Source organism: Gopherus evgoodei, chromosome 1 (genome assembly GCF_007399415.2).
Source record: "Gopherus evgoodei ecotype Sinaloan lineage chromosome 1, rGopEvg1_v1.p, whole genome shotgun sequence".
Lineage (NCBI taxonomy): Eukaryota > Metazoa > Chordata > Testudines > Testudinidae > Gopherus > Gopherus evgoodei.
This window is the reverse complement of record NC_044322.1, coordinates 159,897,699-159,915,920: the sequence shown is the minus strand read 5'-3', so window position 1 is coordinate 159,915,920 and position 18,222 is coordinate 159,897,699. Positions and strand designations below refer to the sequence as shown.

Below are 18,222 nucleotides of genomic sequence, written 5' to 3'. Positions count from 1 at the left end.
AGAAAGGGATAGATAATAGGACAGAAAATATCATGTTGCCTCTGTAGAAATCCATGGTACGCCCACATCTTAAATACTGTGTGCAGATGTTGTCGCCCCATCTCAAAAAAGATATATTGGAATTGGAAAAGGTTCAGAAAAGGGCAACAAAAATGATTAAGGGTATGGAAAGGCTTCTGTATGAGGAGAGATTAATAAGACTGGGACTTTTCAGCTTGGAAAAGAGACAGCTAAGGGGAGATATGATTCAGGTCTATAAAATCATGACTGGTGTAGAAAAGTAGATAAGGAAGTGTTGTTTACTACTTCTCATAACACAAGTACTAGGGGCCACCAAATGAAATTAATAGGCAGCAGGTTTAAAACAAACAAAAGGAAGTATTTCTTCACACAACACACAGTCAACCTGTGGAACTCCTTGCCAGGGAATGTTGTGAAGGCCAAGACCATAACAGGGTTCAAAAAAGAACTAGGTAAATTCATGGAGGATAAGTCCATCAATGGCTATTAACCAGGATGGGCAACAAGAGTGTCCCTACCCTCTGTTTGCCAGAAGCTGAGAATGAACGACAGGCGATGGATCACTTGATGATTGCCTGTTCTGTTCATTCCCTGTGACGCACCTGGCACTGGCCACTGTCAGTAGACAGGATACTGGGCTAGATGGATCTTTGGTCTGACCCAGTAGGACCATTCTTATGTTCTTTTACGTGCTACAATATGGGGATGCATTTTCTTGCTGCTATCCTTAATAGTTTGAACAAGTATAGTTTTTTGTAGGTAAGAAAGTTTGGCAGGGGGTGCCCTAAATTCTTTTGTTTTTCTGAGATGCACTCAGTCCACCTAAGGATTGGGGGAGGGGAGGATACTTCTGATTCCATTTTGCCCTGTCCTTGAGCACAAATCAAAGCAGCCTTAAGACTAAGCAACTGACATAATACAGACTTCAAAATTTGAGACTGGCAATTCCCAGTTTTCTTTGCTGTCCTTAAGAAACTTATTGGGAATATTAGGGGTACATTTTGGAACAGGAAAGGAATTCCAGAAGGTTGCTGCTTAACCTGCTAAGGTTAGATGTAGTACAGGTTAGGTTTATGGTATCAAAAGCCAACTCTGCTAGAAATACAGAAGGTAAGGTTTCAGATTCCTCTTGACCTCTATAGCACAAATTATTCTTTAGCTCAAATGGTAAATGCATGTGTTTTCTGAAGCTTAAAGACCAAGGCTCTAGTTACAGCTTTGTGGGGTTTAACTGTGGTAGCTGTAGCAATATCTCCATTGCACAATGGACCTAATGGTTTTGAGCCTAAATGAGGGTAGTGCAAGTATAAGTACAAAGTGTAAATAAAATAGTTTGCACTGTTCTTGTGTTACAGGGTATTAATTATTACCCTATGGAGTCACTCAGAGAAGCTCTATACTAAGGGTATGTCTATTCTATGGGATTATTCTGATTTTACAGAAACCGATTTTTGGAAATAGATTATATAAAGTCGAGTGCACGTGGCCACACTAAGCACATGAATTCGGCTGTGTGCATCCATGTACCGAGGCTAGTGTTGCATTGTGCGTAGCTATCCCATAGTTCCACAGTCTCATCTGCCCATTGGAATTCTGGGTTGAGATCACAATGCATGATGGGGCAAAAACAGTGTTGCAGGTGATTCTGGGTAAATGTCGTCAGTCAATCCTCCCTCCGTGAAAGCAACAGCAGACAATCATTTTGCGCTTTTTTCCCTGGATTGCCCGGGCAGATGCCATAGCATGGCAACCATGGAGCCTGTTCAGCCTTTTTTCACTGTTACTGTATGTCTACTGGATGTTGCTAACAGATGCCGTACTACAGTGCTACACAGAAGCATCCCCTTGCCTTTTGCAAGTTAGCAAAGATGGTTACCAGCTCTATTGTACCGTCTGCTGCTTTGCAAGTTGACAGTGATGGTTACCAGTCATACTGTACCATCTGCTGCTGTCATAGACTCATAGACTCATAGACTCTAGGACTGGAAGGGACCTCGAGAGGTCATCGAGTCCAGTCCCCTGCCCTCATGGCAGGACCAAATACTGTCTAGACCATCCCTAACAGACATTTATCTAACCTATTCTTAAATATCTCCAGAGATGGAGATTCCACAACTTCCCTAGGCAATCTATTCCAGTGTTTAACTACCCTGACAGTTAGGAACTTTTTCCTAATGGCCAACCTAAATCTCCCTTGCTGCAGTTTAAGCCATTGCTTCTTGTTCTATCATTGGAGGCTAAGGTGAACAAGTTTTCTCCCTCCTCCTGATGACACCCTTTTAGATACCTGAAAACTGCTATCAGGTCCCCTCTCAGTCTTCTCTTTTCCAAACTAAACAAACCCAATTCCTTCAGCCTTCCTTCATAGGTCATCTTCCCAAGACCTTTAATCATTCTTGTTGCTCTTCTCTGGACCCTCTCCAATTTCTCCACATCTTTCTTGAAATGCGGTGCCCAGAACTGGACACAATACTCCAGTTGAGGCCTAACCAGCGCAGAGTAAAGCGGAAGAATGACTTCTCATGTCTTGTTTACAACACATCCATTAATGCATCCCAGAATCACGTTTGCTTTTTTTGCAATAGTATCACACTGTTGACTCATATTAAGCTTGTGGTCCACTATGACCCCTAGATCTCTTTCTGCCATACTCCTTCCTAGACGGTCTCTTCCCATTCTGTATGTGTGAAACTGATTGTTCCTTCATAAGTGGAGCACTTTGCATTTATCTTTATTGAACTTCATCCTGTTTACCTCAGACCATTTCTCCAATTTGTCCAGATCATTTTGAATTTTGACCCTGTCCTCCAAAGCAGTTGCAATCCCTCCCAGTTTGGTATCATCCGCAAACTTAATAAGTGTACTTTCTATGCCAACATCTAAATAGTTGATGAAGATATTGAACAGAGCCCCACTTGTTATACCTTTCCAGCAGGATTGGGAGCCATTAATAACTACTTTCTGAGTATGGTTATCCAGCCAGTTATGCACCCACCTTATAGTAGCCCCATCTACATTGTACTTTCCTAGTTTATCTATAAGAATATCATGCGAGACCATATCAAATGCCTTACTAAAGTCTAGGTATATCACATCCACCGCTTCTCCCTTATCCACAAGGCTCGTTATCCTATCAAAGAATGCTATCAGATTAGTTTGACACAATTTGTTCTTTACAAATCCATGCTGGCTATTCCCTATCACCTTACCACCTTCCAAGTGTTTGCAGATGATTTCTTTAATTACCTGCTCCATTATCTTCCCTGGCACAGAAGTTAAACTAACTGGTCTGTAGTTTCCTGGGTTGTTTTTATTTCCCTTTTTATAGATGGGCACTATATTTGCCCCCTTCCAGTCTTCTGGAATCTCCCTGGTCTCCCGTGATTTCCCAAAGATAATAGCTAGAGGCTCAGATACCTCCTCTATTAACTCCTTGAGTATTCTAGGATGCATTTCATCAGGCCCTGGTGACTTGCAGCCATCTAACTCTTCTAAGTGATTTTTTACTTGCTCTTTTTTTATTTTATCTTCTAAACCTACCCTCTTCCCGTAAGCATTCACTATATTAGACATTCCTTCAGACTTCTCAGTGAAGACCGAAACAAAGAAGTCATTAAGCATCTCTGCCATTTCCAAGTCTCCCGTTACTGTTTCCCCCTCCTCACTGAGCAGTGGGCCTACCCTGTCCTTGGTCTTCCTCTTGCTTCTAATATATTGATAAAAAGTCTTCTTGTTTCCCTTTATTCCCATAGCTAGTTTGAGCTCATTTTGTGCCTTTGCCTTTCTAATCTTGCCTCTGCATTCCTGTGTTATTTGTCTATATTCGTCCTTTGTAATCTGACCTAGTTTCCATTTTTTATATGACGCCTTTTTATTTTGTAGGTCACGCAAGATCTTATGGTTAAGCCAAGGTGGTCTTTTGCCACATTTTCTATCTTTCCTAACCATCGGAATAGCTTGCTTTTGGGCCCTTAATAGCGTCCCTTTGAAAAACTGCCAACTCTCCTCAGTTGTTTTTCCCCTCAGTCTTGATTCCCATGGGACCTTACCTATCAGCTCTCTGAGCTTACCAAAATCTGCCTTCCTGAAATCCATTGTCTCTATTTTGCTGTACTCCCTTCTACCCTTCCTTAGAATTGCAAACTCTATGATTTCATGATCACTTTCACCCAAGCTTCCTTCTACTTTCAAATTCTCAACGAGTTCCCCCCATTTGTTAAAATCAAGTCTAGAACAGCTTCCCCCCTAGTAGCTTTTTCAACTTTCTGAAATAAAAAGTTGTCTGCAATGCAGTCCAGGAACTTATTGGATAGTCTGTGCCCTGCGGTGTTATTTTCGCAACATATATCTGGATAGTTGAAGTCCCCCATCACCACCAAATCTTGGGCTTTGGATGATTTTGTTAGTTGTTTGAAAAAAGCCTCATCCACCTCTTCCACCTGATTAGATGGCCTGTAGTAGACTCCCAGCATGACGTCACCCGTGTTTTTTACTCCTTTTAGCCTAACCCAGAGACTCTCAACACTTCCATCTCCTATGTCCATCTCCACCTCAGTCCAAGTGTGTACATTTTTAATATATAAGGCAACACCTCCTCCCTTTTTCCCCTGTCTATCCTTCCTGAGCAAACTATACCCATCCACACCAACATTCCAGTCATGTGTATTATCCCACCAAGTTTCAGTAATGCCAACAATGTCATAGTTGTATTTATTTATTAGCACTTCCAGTTCTTCCTGCTTATTACCCATACTTCTTGCATTTGTATATAGGCATCTAAGATACTGGTTTGATCTTGCCTCCCAGCTTTGCCCTGACCCTCATGGGTGCTTCTGGCCAGCCTCAGTGAGGTTGGGCGGGGGCGCATGGACAAAAATGGGAATGACTTCCCAGGTCAGTCTCTTCTTTAAGTTTTGTCTAAAGGGAGAGTCAGTCCTGCCTAGAATATCAGGCAAACCTACTAAAGAACCAGAGAGGCAAACGGCCGCTCTGGGTCAGAGCCGCAAACATCCTGCAGAAATGATGAGCTGCATGCCATTCTAGGGGGTGCCCCTGGAACAATGCCACCCGTTGCTTCCCTCCTCCCCCACCCCTCCTGGGCTACCGTGGCAGTTATATCCCCATTTGTGTGATGAAGTAATAAAGAATGCATGAATAAGAAACAACACTGACTTCATTGCCTCTGCAAGCAGAGATCAAAGCGGGGAGGGGAGGACAGCCTCCAGCTGCTATGACATTCTAGGCAGGAGTGAATCTCCAGGAGATAAAGCTTAAAGAAGAGAATGACCGGGAGTCATTCCCATTTTTGCCCAGGTGCCCCCCGGCCGACCTCACCAAGGCCAGCCAGGATCATTCACGGGACGACGATGATGGCTATCAGTCCTACTGCACCGTCTGCCATCTGGAAGGGAACGGAAGGGGATGCTGTTTTGTAGCGCTGCAGCACCGTGTCTGCCAGCAGCATCCAGTAGACATATAGTGACATTGAAAAAAGACGAGAAACGATTTTTTTCCCTTTGCTTTAATGGGGGGGTGGGTTTGATGACTTATATCCTGAACCACCCACGACAATGTTTTTGACCTTTCAGGCTTTGGCAGCTCAACCAAGAATTCAAATGGTTTTCAGAGAGTGCGGGAACTGTGGGATAGCTATAGACGTCAGTCACCCCTCCCTCCGTGGGCATCCATTTCATTCTTTGGCTTTCTGGTACGCTTGTCTCAGCTCCTGAAGTTTCACACAACACTGTGTTGAGTTCCTGTTGTGGCCTCTGACCATCATGGCCTTGGAGATTTTTTCAAATGTTTTGGCATTTCGTCTATTGGAACGGAGTTCTGATAGAACAGATTTTTCTCCCCATACAGAGATCAGATTCAGTATCTTCTGTACGGTTCATGCTGGAGCTCCTTTTTGATTCTGGGACTGCATGGTCACTTCATAGACTCATAGACTCATAGACTTTAGGGTCAGAAGGGACCAATATGATCATCTAGTCTGACCTCCTGCACAAAGCAGGCCACAGAACCCTACCCATCCACTTCTATAACAAACCCCTAACCTATGTCCGAGTTATTGAAGTCTTCAAATTGTGGTTTGAAGACCTCAAGCTGCAGAGAATCCACCAGCAAGTGACCCATGCCCCACGCTGCAGAGGAAGGTGAAAAACCTCCAGGGCCTCTGCCAATCTGCCCAGGAGGAAAATTCCTTCCCGACCCCAAATATGGTGATCAGCTAAACTCTGAGCATATGGGCAAGACTCACCAGCCAGCACTCAGGAAAGAATTCTCTGCAGTAACTCAGATCCCATCCCATCCAACATCCCATCACAGACCACTGGGCATACTTATCTGCTGATAATCAAAGATCAATTGCCAAAATTAAGCTATCCCATCATACCATCCCTTCCATAAACTTATCAAGCTTAGTCTTAAAGCCAGATATGTCTTTTGCCCCCACTTGTGTTGATCAACGCTCCACGCTGGGCAAACAGGAAATGAAATTCAAAAGTTTGTGGGGCTTTTCCTGTCTACCTGGCCAGTGTATCCGAGTTCAGATTGCTGTCCAGAGTGGTCACAATGGTGCACTGTGGAATAGCTCCTAGAGGCCAATACCGTCGAATTGCGGCCACACTAACCCCAATCTGAAATGGCAATACCGATTTCAGTGCTACTCCCCTCATTGGGGAGGAGTACAGATATCGATATTAAGAGCCCTTTATATTGAAATAAAAGGCTTCATTGTGTGGACGGGTGAGCGTTAACTCAGTTTAACGCTGCTAAAGTCGAAATAAACTCGTAGTGTAGACCAGGCCTAAAGGTTGTACCACCAGACTTCTCTAAGAGTTCTAAATTCGCTCCCATTGCCCAGGGAGGATATGTGCATGACTTTTTTCAGGATAAAATAGACTTTTTCTGGACAATATCTGAAGACAATTGGTCAAACCACGTTTGAGAGTGATGATTAAAAATGACACCACTTTTCGAAAATACACTCACAATATCTGTTTGCATTCCTCTCACTACAAATCTGTGATTGCCAAACTTGAAATTATGCAAGCCATTAAACACCACTGAAATTTGTGACTCAGGCAACTTTTTTTTTTAAATATTTATTTACCAAGAATTGCCATTATCATTTTGCATAGTGACCTAGGCCTTCTAAAACCTCCAATGCCCAACTAATGCTTTATAAAGTCTAGAGTCAGAGCAGTTCAAGCAGAAGAGAAATGGGAGGTCTGCGGATTATGCCTAAACTCCACAGTGCAGTTCAGAATAGGAGGGACTTGAGGTCGCAGGGAACCTGCTGCCTTTCTCCAGCCTCTACAGAGTAAATGAGGCAGGGGAAAACAAAATATGCCATTTAGTGGTATGTGTGAGGAACGAGGACTGTGAAGGGCAGCATGGGCTGTCGGAACCAAGAACCCTACAAAACTCCACATTCCAAGAAGAGGAGGAGGGACTTTTTGCTCCGGATCTAAAGGCAGGGAGAGGTCACTGGTTTCATGTGTTTTTAAACCATGGAAATTAACAGAAAAAAGGCTCTCTCAGTGCAGGTTGCTATCTGCGTATCTACCAAGGAACTGCATAGTTAAAAAAATCTATGCATTTTAAGTCCAGAAATGAACAGATAAGGGAAGATAAATATTCCAATATACTCATAGTACGTACAATCTCTTAGACAAACATAGTTATGTAAAATATCCCATTGCATATGCCAAAACCAACTTTAATGCTACGCCTATAGACTCATTTAGGAAGCCCTTGTAAAACAATACATGGTCCATTGTGGTATATTTTACACCGTTAGAGTCAGTGCTGGGAGAGGGCTTTTATCACACCCATGAGATGAAATGGAAAGATTAGATGCATCAGATCAACCAAAAGTGCACACATACACACACAACCTGGAGGTGGACCCGACCCAAAAACCTGAATTCAAATACACAATAGAGTTGAGAAACTTCAGAGCTGGATTCAGATCTGAGGTTCAGACCTTGTTTCACCAAAAATGAAGAGACTCAAAGGAATAGATATGTATATTTTGCTTCTTGCTTCTTGTGGAAGAACGTGCCTGGATCTTCTAATATGGCCTCATGTCTGCAATACTCCCTATAGTCAGCATTTGTATTCTCTGAGACGGGACCACACTTTGTAAATGCACTACTGAGAAGTGTTCATTCCTATTGTTACTATGAGGTGGAAGGGTGAACCAATTTAGGCAAAGTGAAACCCAGCCAGAACCTGGCCTGGATTAGTTGCAGCGGAGCTGGTTGAAAAAGGTTCCTCTCTACTAAGGATCCTGTGTTTGTTGTGTAAGCAGAGTCAGGATAAGCTCTACCCTGACATCTGGTGGAAAGAATTTCAGAGAGTGTATTTGCATAGGCACGCCTACCCTGTCCCAGACTGCTGAACTGTGGGACTGCTCGGTGACAAATGACTCACCCTCAGTTGGGTGGTACTTGCTAGACAAGGGACATGGGTTCCAAACCCAGTGAATTGAGAGAGAGAGGCAGGCAGGCAGGCAGGCAGGCAGGCAGGCAGGCAGGCAGGCAGGCAGGCAGGCAGGCAGGCAGGCAGGCAGGCAGGCAGGCAGGCATCATCAATCTATCTATCTATCTATCTATCTATCTATCTATCTGTGCCTGGTGGTGCAGTCTCCTTGTGGAGCCAGAAGCACCAGTTCCACCCCCTTCTCTCTCCACTGTGGAATGTCAGAGTTGATTTTGTTTTATTCCCTCAAGAAACTAAATACCGGTTACTGAGCTGAATTCACTTTGGGCTAATGGTGCACTAGCACTGGGGCTCCCCTACTAAGAGCTGAGATCACTAAGAGTTGAAATCATTAAGAGCTGAAATTACTGAGCTGAGAGCACTGAGTACTGTGCTAACTAGTGGGGGAGCCTGAAGATATGCTGTGGAACAGAGCAGCTGGCGGAGTGGAGCAGTTGTGGGGACGGCAGGAGCGGATCACGGGACAGCTGGTGGCAGTGGAGCGGCTGGCAGAGCGGAGTAGCTGTGGGACGGGTGGAGTGGCCCACAGAGTGAGCGGAGCCGAGCAGTTTGCAGGGAGAACTGGAGCAGCTCATGGAGCAGAGCAGCTGGTGGAGCGGAGCAGTTTCTGAGGACGGCTGGAGGAGCAGAGTGGAGTGGCTGGTGAAGGGGAGCAGTTCATGGAGAAGGCGGAAGCAGAACCCACGGAGAGGCAGGGCAGTTGGCCCTGGACCACGTGAGGTGCCCCTTTCTACCCAGGCTGGGGGGGGAACCTCTACAGATAAACTCTCAAACTCTGGGGTGGCATTGACCAGAGACTTTTGGGTTGTTGGACTTTGGGGTGATCGGACTTAAAATTCTAAGGGGAAAAAGGACAGTGCCAAACGTACTTGGAGGTGGGTTTTGTTTATGGTTTTGTTATAACCCTGTTTGTGGTGTTTCTCCAATGGGATGCTGCATTGATTCCTTCCTTTATTAAAAAGATTTTGCCACACTCAGACTCCGTGCTTGCGAGAGGGGAAGTATTGCCTCCTAGAGGCGCCCAGGGGGGTATGATATGTGAGTGTCCCAGGTCACTGGGTGGGGGCTCGAGCCGGTTATGCATTGTGTTACTGAAACCGAACCCTTGGATACTGTACCCGGCCCTTGTTGCTGCCAACTCAGAGGGGCAGAAGGGTTACATTTTGGGGGGCTCGTCCAGGATCCCTGGGTCAGTACCCCTTGCAAGCACCTGTTGAGTGTTCCACTGTATTGGGAAATAATTGTGTTTATATTTTGAGGAAACTACTGTTTGTATAATGGCTAATATGTCGGGTTTGTTGGGCCCCAGTCCTGCAGCCTCTAGCTCAGGGGTGGCAGACTCAGCCTATGATTGGGCAAAAGCACTGGGGCATATATTGGAAAAGATTGTGTTGGCCTATGCTACGTCGAACTCTTGTCGTAAGTTAAGGTTGTTTGATGGGGAAGAGGAGTTTGAACTCTGGTCGGAGCATACTACTGAAATGCTGCGGGAGTGGGCCGTACCCGATGTAGAAAAGTGACGATGTCTAATAGAGAGCCTTAGTGGCCCAGCACTAGATGTAATTCGCACCCTGAAGCTCATTGACCCTGAGGTCAGTGTGAAGGACTGCCTAGAGGCCCTTGATAATACCTTTGGAAGTTTAGAGGGCCCTGAGGACAGTTACTGTAAATTCATTAATTCCAGACAGCAAAGGGGTGAGAAAATTTCAGCCTATATACAGAGGCTGGAAAGACTGCTTCAGAGAGCTGTTATGAGGGGAGCAGTGACTGCTGAGCAGATGGATCAGACCAGACTGGCTCAGGTTGTAAGAGGGACTCAGTATCAGAACGCGATCATACTTCATCTCCGACTAAGAGAACGGCAGGAACATCCCCCGAGTTACTCCCAGCTGATAAAGGAGGTCAGGGAAGAAGAAGAAAGGCAGGCGGCCAGCGAGTGTTGGGAAGCCCAAACATTGGAACCAGGCAGCACAATGCCACTGCCAATGGCCAGGGTACTGATGGTTAGCACCACAGAGGAACTTGCCCAACAAATGCAGGTCCTGACAGAACGGATAGCTGAGCTGCAAAGCATCATTGACTGAGCTAAGATTTCCAGGAATAAGGAGCCTCAGACGGTGACGATAGAGAAGTCAGTATCTAGAGTCAACGTCCCACCTCGCCGAAGGGGGAAAGGACAATTCTTTTGCTACCGGTGTGGTCAGGATGGGCATAGTGCTGCTAACTGCCATAAGGAAGAGAACCCCTCCTTAGTGTATGAAAAGCTGAGGACTAGTTGGAAGAGATCCAGTAGCTGCCAGAAGGTCCGGGGACGGAGACCACCTAGGCCTAGAGGATTTGAAGATTCCCCCAGAAGAGACCATCCAGCTGGGATCCCTGTAGGACTGATAGGGCCTCGAGCAGAGGTCATGGTGAGGATTGAAGGGGCGGAGTGTAAAGCCGTGATTGACACTGGATCTCAAGTGACTATTATATTTCAGTCATTCTACCAACAGATGCTTAAGCACCTGCCCATACAGCCACTGACTGGCATTGGTCTGTGTGGCCTCAGCATGGATGAATACCCCTATCAAGGGTATGTCATAGTGCATCTGGAATTCCCAGAGGAGGTTGCTGGGGTAAAGCAAGAGGTAGACACCGCTGCCTTACTATGCCCTGACCTGAAAGGGACTTCTGATGTGTCTGTGCTGATAGGGACCAACTCCAGCCTCTTCAAGGTGCTCGCGGATTACTGCAGACAACAGGCTGGGGACCAGTACCTGAGTACCCTGATGATCCATACGCTTTGTGCTGAAGCCTATAGGAAAATTGAGAGCGCTAAAAAAGAGACATCTGAGCTACCGATTGGGGCACTGAAGTACATATGTACAACCCCCTTAGTAGTGCCTGCAAGGACGGAGCAAGAAGTACTTGTTATGAGTACCAGGCTGAAAGGCAGTAAAGGGGCATTAGCAATGATAGAGCAGCCGGCTGAAGGAGAACTCCCGGAAGGAGTGCTGGTCCCCAGTGGAGTCATAACCCTACCTGCTGAAGCCCAGGAAAAGGTGACTATACTGATTACTAATGAAACAAGTAGAGATGTTGTTGTGAGGCAAGGACAAAAGATAGCAGACCTCTTTGAGCCAGAATCAGTTGTAAAACCCCAGTGTGAGACTCAAGTGCCAACAATAGACCCAGTAAAGTTTGACTTTGGAGATTCACCATTGTCTGAGGAGTGGAAAGATCACCTAAGAAGGAAACTTTGTGAAAGATCCAAGGTGTTCTCATTGCATGAGTGGGATGTGGGATGTGCAAAAGGAGTAGAGCACAACATCAGACTACATGACTCTTGACCTTTCAGAGAGAGATCTAGGAGGCTTGCTCTCTCCGAGATGGAAGATGTGCGACAACATCTTCAAGAGCTGGCTGCAAATGGCATCATTACAGAGTCCTGCAGCTCATACGCCTCACCCATTGTGGTGGTCCGTAAAAAGAATGGGAAAATCCGGATGTGTATTGACTACCGCACCCTAAACCGCCGTACTGTGGTTGACCAGTACACAATGCCTCGAGTTCAAGATGCCTTAGACTGTTTGCTGGGAAGCCAGTGGTTCTCTGTGTTGGATCTTCGGTGTGGATACTACCAGATCCCTCTGGGTGAAGAAGATAAGGAGAAGACAGCCTTCATCTGCCCATTAGGGTTTTATCAGTTCGAACGCATGCCCCAAGGGATTTCTGGAGCACCTGCCACATTTCAACGTCTTATGGAGAAAGTTGTGGGAGACATGAATTTACTGCAAGTGTTAGTTTATTTGGATGACCTGATTGTGTTTGGAAGAACTTTGGAGGAGCATGAAGAAAGACTTCTTAAAGTGCTTGATAGGCTGGAGGATTATGGTTTGAAGCTTTCAATTGACAAATGCCAGTTCTGCAGGACCTCGGTGAAGTATGTGGGGCACATCGTGTCTCAAGAGGGTGTGAGTACTGATCCTGATAAAATAGAAGCACTCACTACATGGCCACGTCCAAGCAACTACAGAGAACTTAAGACCTTCCTTGGGTTTAGTGGTTATTACCGCAGATTTGTGAAAAACTATGCTACAATTGTAAAACCCCTCAATGATCTCACCAGGGGATATCAGTCCAGCAAGGACAAATCTAAGACCAAGAATAAAGGGCCTTCCGTGCAGAGACACTATGGCCCCTTCGAAATCTTTGGGCCACGGTGGGATGAGAGATGTGAAAGGGCTTTTCGAGAAATCATTACTTGCCTAACTCATGCCCCAGTCCTAGTATTTGCTGACCCAAGCAAGCCATTTATCCTGCATACTGATGCCAGTTTGGAGGGTCTGGGGGCGGTACTGTACCAGGAGTTGGAAGGCAAGCGTAAACCTGTAGCCTTTGCCAGCCGAGGACTGTCTGATAGTGAAACCCGCTATCCCACCCACAAGCTGGAGTTCTTGGCCTTGAAATGGGCCATCACTGAGAAATTTCGAGACTACTTGTATGGGGCTCAGTTCCAGGTGTGGACAGACAACAACCCACTGACTTATGTGTTAACAAGTGCTAAACTGGATGCTACAGGGCAAAGATGGGTGGCTGCTTTGGCTAGCTATGACTTCAGAATTCAATTCCGATCAAGGAGAAGCAATGTAGATGCAGATGCATTGTCCAGGCGTCCACAGGCACCAAGACTTGCTGTGATACCCACGGATGGAGTGAGAGCTATTTGCAGTGTGAGCCGCCGAGAGCCAGAGGGCTTGTCTACATCAGAAAGTTGCAGCGCTGGTGAGGGAGTTACAGCGCTGCAACTTTGAAGGTGTACACATCTGCAGGGCATCACCAGCGCTGCAACTCCCTGTTTGCAGCGCTGGCCGTACTCCCGTTTTGTCTCGGGTGTAGAGGATCCAGCGCTGGTGATCCAGCGCTGGTAATCCAATGTAGACAGTTACCAGCGCTTTTCTTGACCTCCGTGGAAGGAGGAAGCCTCTGGTAATCAAGCTGGTTTCCTTTCCCGGTTTGCTCTCTCGGTCCCGGAGCCACCCAGCAAACCGCAGGGAAGGAGACCTGCTTGCTCGGGGTTCCGGGAACGAGAGAGCAAACCGGGAAAGGAGACCAGCTTCGCCGCGGTTTGCTCTCGCATTCCCGGAGCCAGCCAGCAAACCGCAGGGAAGGAGACCTGCTTGCTCGGGGTTCCGGGACCGAGAGAGCAAACCGGGAACGCCGCGGTTTGCTCTCTCGGTCCCGGAGCCACCCAGCAAACCGCAGGGAAGGAGACCTGCTTGCTCGGGGTTCCGGGACCGAGAGAGCAAACCGCGGCGAAGCTGGTTTCCTTTCCCGGTTTGCTCTCTCGGTCCCGGAACCCCGAGCAAGCAGGTCTCCTTCCCTGCGGTTTGCTGGGTGGCTCCGGGACCGAGAGAGCAAACCGCGGCGTTCCCGGTTTGCTCTCTCGGTCCCGGAACCCCAAGCAAGCAGGTCTCCTTCCCTGCGGTTTGCTGGCTGGCTCCGGGACCGAGAGAGCAAACCGCGGCGTTCCCGGTTTGCTCTCTCGGTCCCGGAACCCCGAGCAAGCAGGTCTCCTTCCCTGCGGTTTGCTGGGTGGCTCCGGGACCGAGAGAGCAAACCGCGGCGAAGCTGGTTTCCTTTCCCGGTTTGCTCTCTCGTCCCGGAACCCCCCTTGAAGCCGCCCAACAGCGCTGCAGTGTGGCCACATCTAACACCACTTGCAGCGCTGGTTGCTGTAAGTGTGGCCACTCTGCAGCGCTGGCCCTATACAGCTGTACTAATACAGCTGTAACAACCAGCGCTGCAAAATTTTAGATGTAGACATGGCCTGAGTCCCATGAGAGCATTCATGGATGTGTTGCTGAAACTTTGGGCCTACCCCCTGAATGCGTGCCTTCTGCTTCAGTAAACTATATCGCTTTGGACCAATCTCCCTTGCCCATGCTCAATGCGGCTGACTGGCAGGAAGCCCAGCTGCAAGATATTGATATTCGTGATACACTACTTGCCAAAAGAGAGGAGCGAGGCCCAGCTGAGGTTGTCCCACCTACCCCAGAGGGCAAACTACTATTGAGAGAATGGATCAAACTAAAACTGATTCAAGGGGTGCTACACCGCACGACCACAGACCCTCTACAAAAGCAACGGAATCAACTAGTGCTGCCAAAAGATTACAGAGCCCTGGCCATGAGGGCCCTGCATGATGACTTTGGACATTTAGGGATGGAGAGGACCCTGGAACTTATCCGCAGTAGATTCTATTAGCCATGGATGGCTGAAGATGTTCGCAGGAAATGTGAGACCTGCGCGCGATGTGTTCAAAGGAAAACTCTGCCCATGAGGGCTGCATATCTGAAGAACATCACCAGCAACAAACCTCTGGAGCTGGTTTGCATTGATTTCTTGTCTTTAGAAATGGACAAGAGGAATATTGGGAACATCCTAGTAGTGACCGACCATTACACATGATATGCACAGGCATATCCCACACGTGATCAGAGGGCCACCACTGTCGCTCGAGTACTGTGGGAAAAATATTTCTCAGTTTATGGATTTCCAGCCCGGATACACTCGGATCAGGGACGAGATTTTGAGAGTCACCTTTTGAAGGAGGTGCTGAGGATAGCAGGTATTAAAAAGTCGAGGACAACGCCTTACCACCCGCAAGGTGACCCTCAGCCAGAGAGGTTCAACCGAACCCTATTGGATATGTTAGGGACTTTGCGGCCAGAGCAGAAGGCAACCTGGAGCCAACATGTTGCATTTCTGGTGCACGCCTACAACGCCACAAAGAACGATGCTACGGGGGTGTCATAAACAGATAGCTAAGGGTTAATGTCTCTTTCACCTGAAGCACCTGACCAGAGGACCAATCAGGAAACTGGATTTTTTCAACTCTGGGTGGAGGGAATTTTGTGTCTGGGGTCTTTGTTTTCTGGCTGCCTGCTTTCTCTGAGCTTTGGAGAAGTAGTTCTGTTTTCTAATCTTCTGTTTCTAAGTGTAAGGACAAAGAGATCAGCTAGTAAGTTATATGGTTTCTTTTCTTTGGTATTTGCATGAATATAAGTGCTGGAGTGCTTTGATTTGTATTCTTTTTGAATAAGGCTGTTTATTCAATATTCTTTTAAGCAATCGACCCTGTGTTGTGTCATCTTAATACAGAGAGACCATTTGTATTTTTTCTTTCTCACAACAAAGGGAAATAATCCTTTTTCCCTTCCCCCCCTCCAGGTGCTCCTGGAGAGATACACAGACACAAGCTCTGTGAATCCAAACAGAGTGACTCCCCCTCTCCGTTCCCAGTCCTGGAAACAAAAGCACTTTCTTCTTCACCCAGAGGGAATGCAAAATCAGGCTGGCAAATCCAACACACACAGATCTCCCCCTGATTTCTTCCTCCCACCAATTCCCTGGTGAGTACAGACTCAATTTCCCTGAAATTTCCCAGAAAAGAAAACTCCAACAGGTCTCAAAAGAAAGCTTTATATAAAAAGAAAGAAAATACATACAAATGGTCTCTCTGTATTAAGGTGACAAAATACAGGGTTAATTGCTTAAAAGAATATTGAATAAACAGCCTTATTCAAAAAGAATACAAATCAAAGCACTCCAGCACTTATATTCATGCAAATACCAAAGAAAAGAAACCATATAACTTACTATCTGATCTCTTTGTCCTTACACTTAGAAACAGAAGATTAGAAAGCAGAAACTACTTCTCCAAAGCTCAGAGAAAGCAGGCAGACAGAAAACAAAGACTCAGACACAAACTTCCCTCCACCCAGAGTTGAAAAAATCTGGTTTCCTGATTGGTCCTCTGGTCAGGTGCTTCAGGTGAAAGAGACATTAACCCTTAGCTATCTGTTTATGACAGAGGGACCCACCACCGAATTGCCACTGAAGACCCAGACGTGCTGCCCCTTTCCATTGCCCGCCCCAAGCACCTGCTTCCTGCACTGGTGCCTGGAGCCGGCCCTGGATTGGAGATAGGCTCTAAGGACTCTTGGACTGCATTACACACTGACGCTAACTCATGAGTAGGGTTTTGCAAAGACAGAAGTGATATGATAAAGGACATTTGTGTATTTACAAATTCCAAGGCCAGAAGGGACCATTGTGGTCATCTAGTCTGACCTTCTGTATAACACAGGCCACAGGACTCCCCCAAAATAATCCCTACAGGAGATCTTCTAGAAAACAATCCAATAATAGTACTGCCCTATCTCACAGGGCTGTTCTGAGGATAACTATGCTAAAGTCTGTGAAGTGCTCAGATTTTATAGCAACGAGGGCTACATACCAGAGGACATAGCTGGATAAATCGCTTCCTACCCATATTTCAGTAGGGTCCTTTGGATTATTTCTCTTCTTGCTGGCAGCCACAGCTCCTTCCAGTTCAGTGTCCTCTGGGAATTTCTCTTCTCTGTTGGACATTCACTCCAGCAGATGAGGAACTGAATTAACAGACTACTGACAAAGTCACAGTGTTAGTTATCATTCATATAGCTATACTGATGCTCTGTTCTCTTTTTACTCCTAATAAAGATTTCTTTGTTTCATACACACACTCAGTGCTTGTGAATGGAGAAGTATTGCAATTAAGTGCATTCAGGGAAGATATGCAGTGATTCCAGAAATTCTATGTGAGGGCAAGAGATGGCAGTGTTTGTTTGCTAGTTTTAAGAGAGACCCCTAGATATGTGGAACTTGGCCTTTGTTGCTGCTATTAATCACCAGGAAAAATGGCTACATAATAAGTATTTCACACATTGTCCCCAGCACTTTCTAATTACTCAGTTCAAACACTCAAACTTATAAATGGATCCCATTCTCCTAAATCTAGTCTCTTAGAGTATGTCAGATGGGGCTGGGCTCAGAACTTCCTTACAGCTGAGGGTTACCGCAGAAGCCCAGGAGGGGGACAATGGGCAGTAACAAGTGCCCGCTCCCCAGGCTGCGCCTGGTTTAAATGTGTTCTAAGGCTGGTGATGGAGAGAAGACACCCATAAGAAAGGCAGTGAAAGCTCAATGGATTAGACCATGAGATCATGATTTGAGTAATGAGAACTAGTCGGCAAGATGAACCTACTGCTGTAACCAAACACTACTACTAGGACTGGTTTGAAATTTTTGGATGGACAGGTTTAATCAGAAAATGCCAATTTGTAAGAAATTGAAATGTTCAACAGAAGCAAATTTGTTCTGATGGAAGCTCCATTGAAAACTAGATAGGTTTCATTCAGAAACTTACCTGATTTCCTGCCAGTCTACCTGCCTCCCTAGGTCCTGGTATCCTATATGGATGGGTGCTGGGAAGCCCAGGGTCCCTGGCTCTGCAGCAGCCCATTGGCTCCCAGGGCTGCCTGATGAACTGCCCAGAGAGCAAGCTGAAAAGATCTGTTTCACTTAATCTGAAATGGCATTTCTTCTCTTTCCCTCCTGCATAAAATATTTTTGACCTTTTGTCTTGATCTTTCATGGTGGAAAATGTTGAATTTAGAATGGCTATGAAGCAATACCGTTGAGAGAAGTGACTGTTTAGACCCATAGACAGGCTACGTTGCCTCTGACACCAGCAGTTTACTCCTGTGTTCCTTCCCCTTGCCTTGTGGTGTCTACTTGGCACAACTTTTGGGGTCAAAGATTGATCAATCAGCTTCTTCTCTCCCCACCCCACACTCTCTACCCTCTTGTCTCTTTCTTCTCCTT

The 18,222-nt window shown here is 46.3% G+C and overlaps 1 protein-coding gene across 1 annotated transcript in view; it reads right to left on the bottom strand.

The window, feature by feature from the left end:
* Window positions 1–16,871, bottom strand: part of LOC115644253 (putative gastrointestinal growth factor xP4) — a 64,653-nt gene extending 47,782 nt beyond the window's left edge. The window contains exon 1 of the mRNA XM_030548375.1: window positions 16,814–16,871. Coding sequence (XP_030404235.1) covers window positions 16,814–16,823 — 10 coding nt within the window. The 5' untranslated portion in view covers window positions 16,824–16,871. The remainder of the gene's footprint in view (window positions 1–16,813) is intronic.
* Between the last annotated feature and the right edge of the window lie 1,351 nt (window positions 16,872–18,222).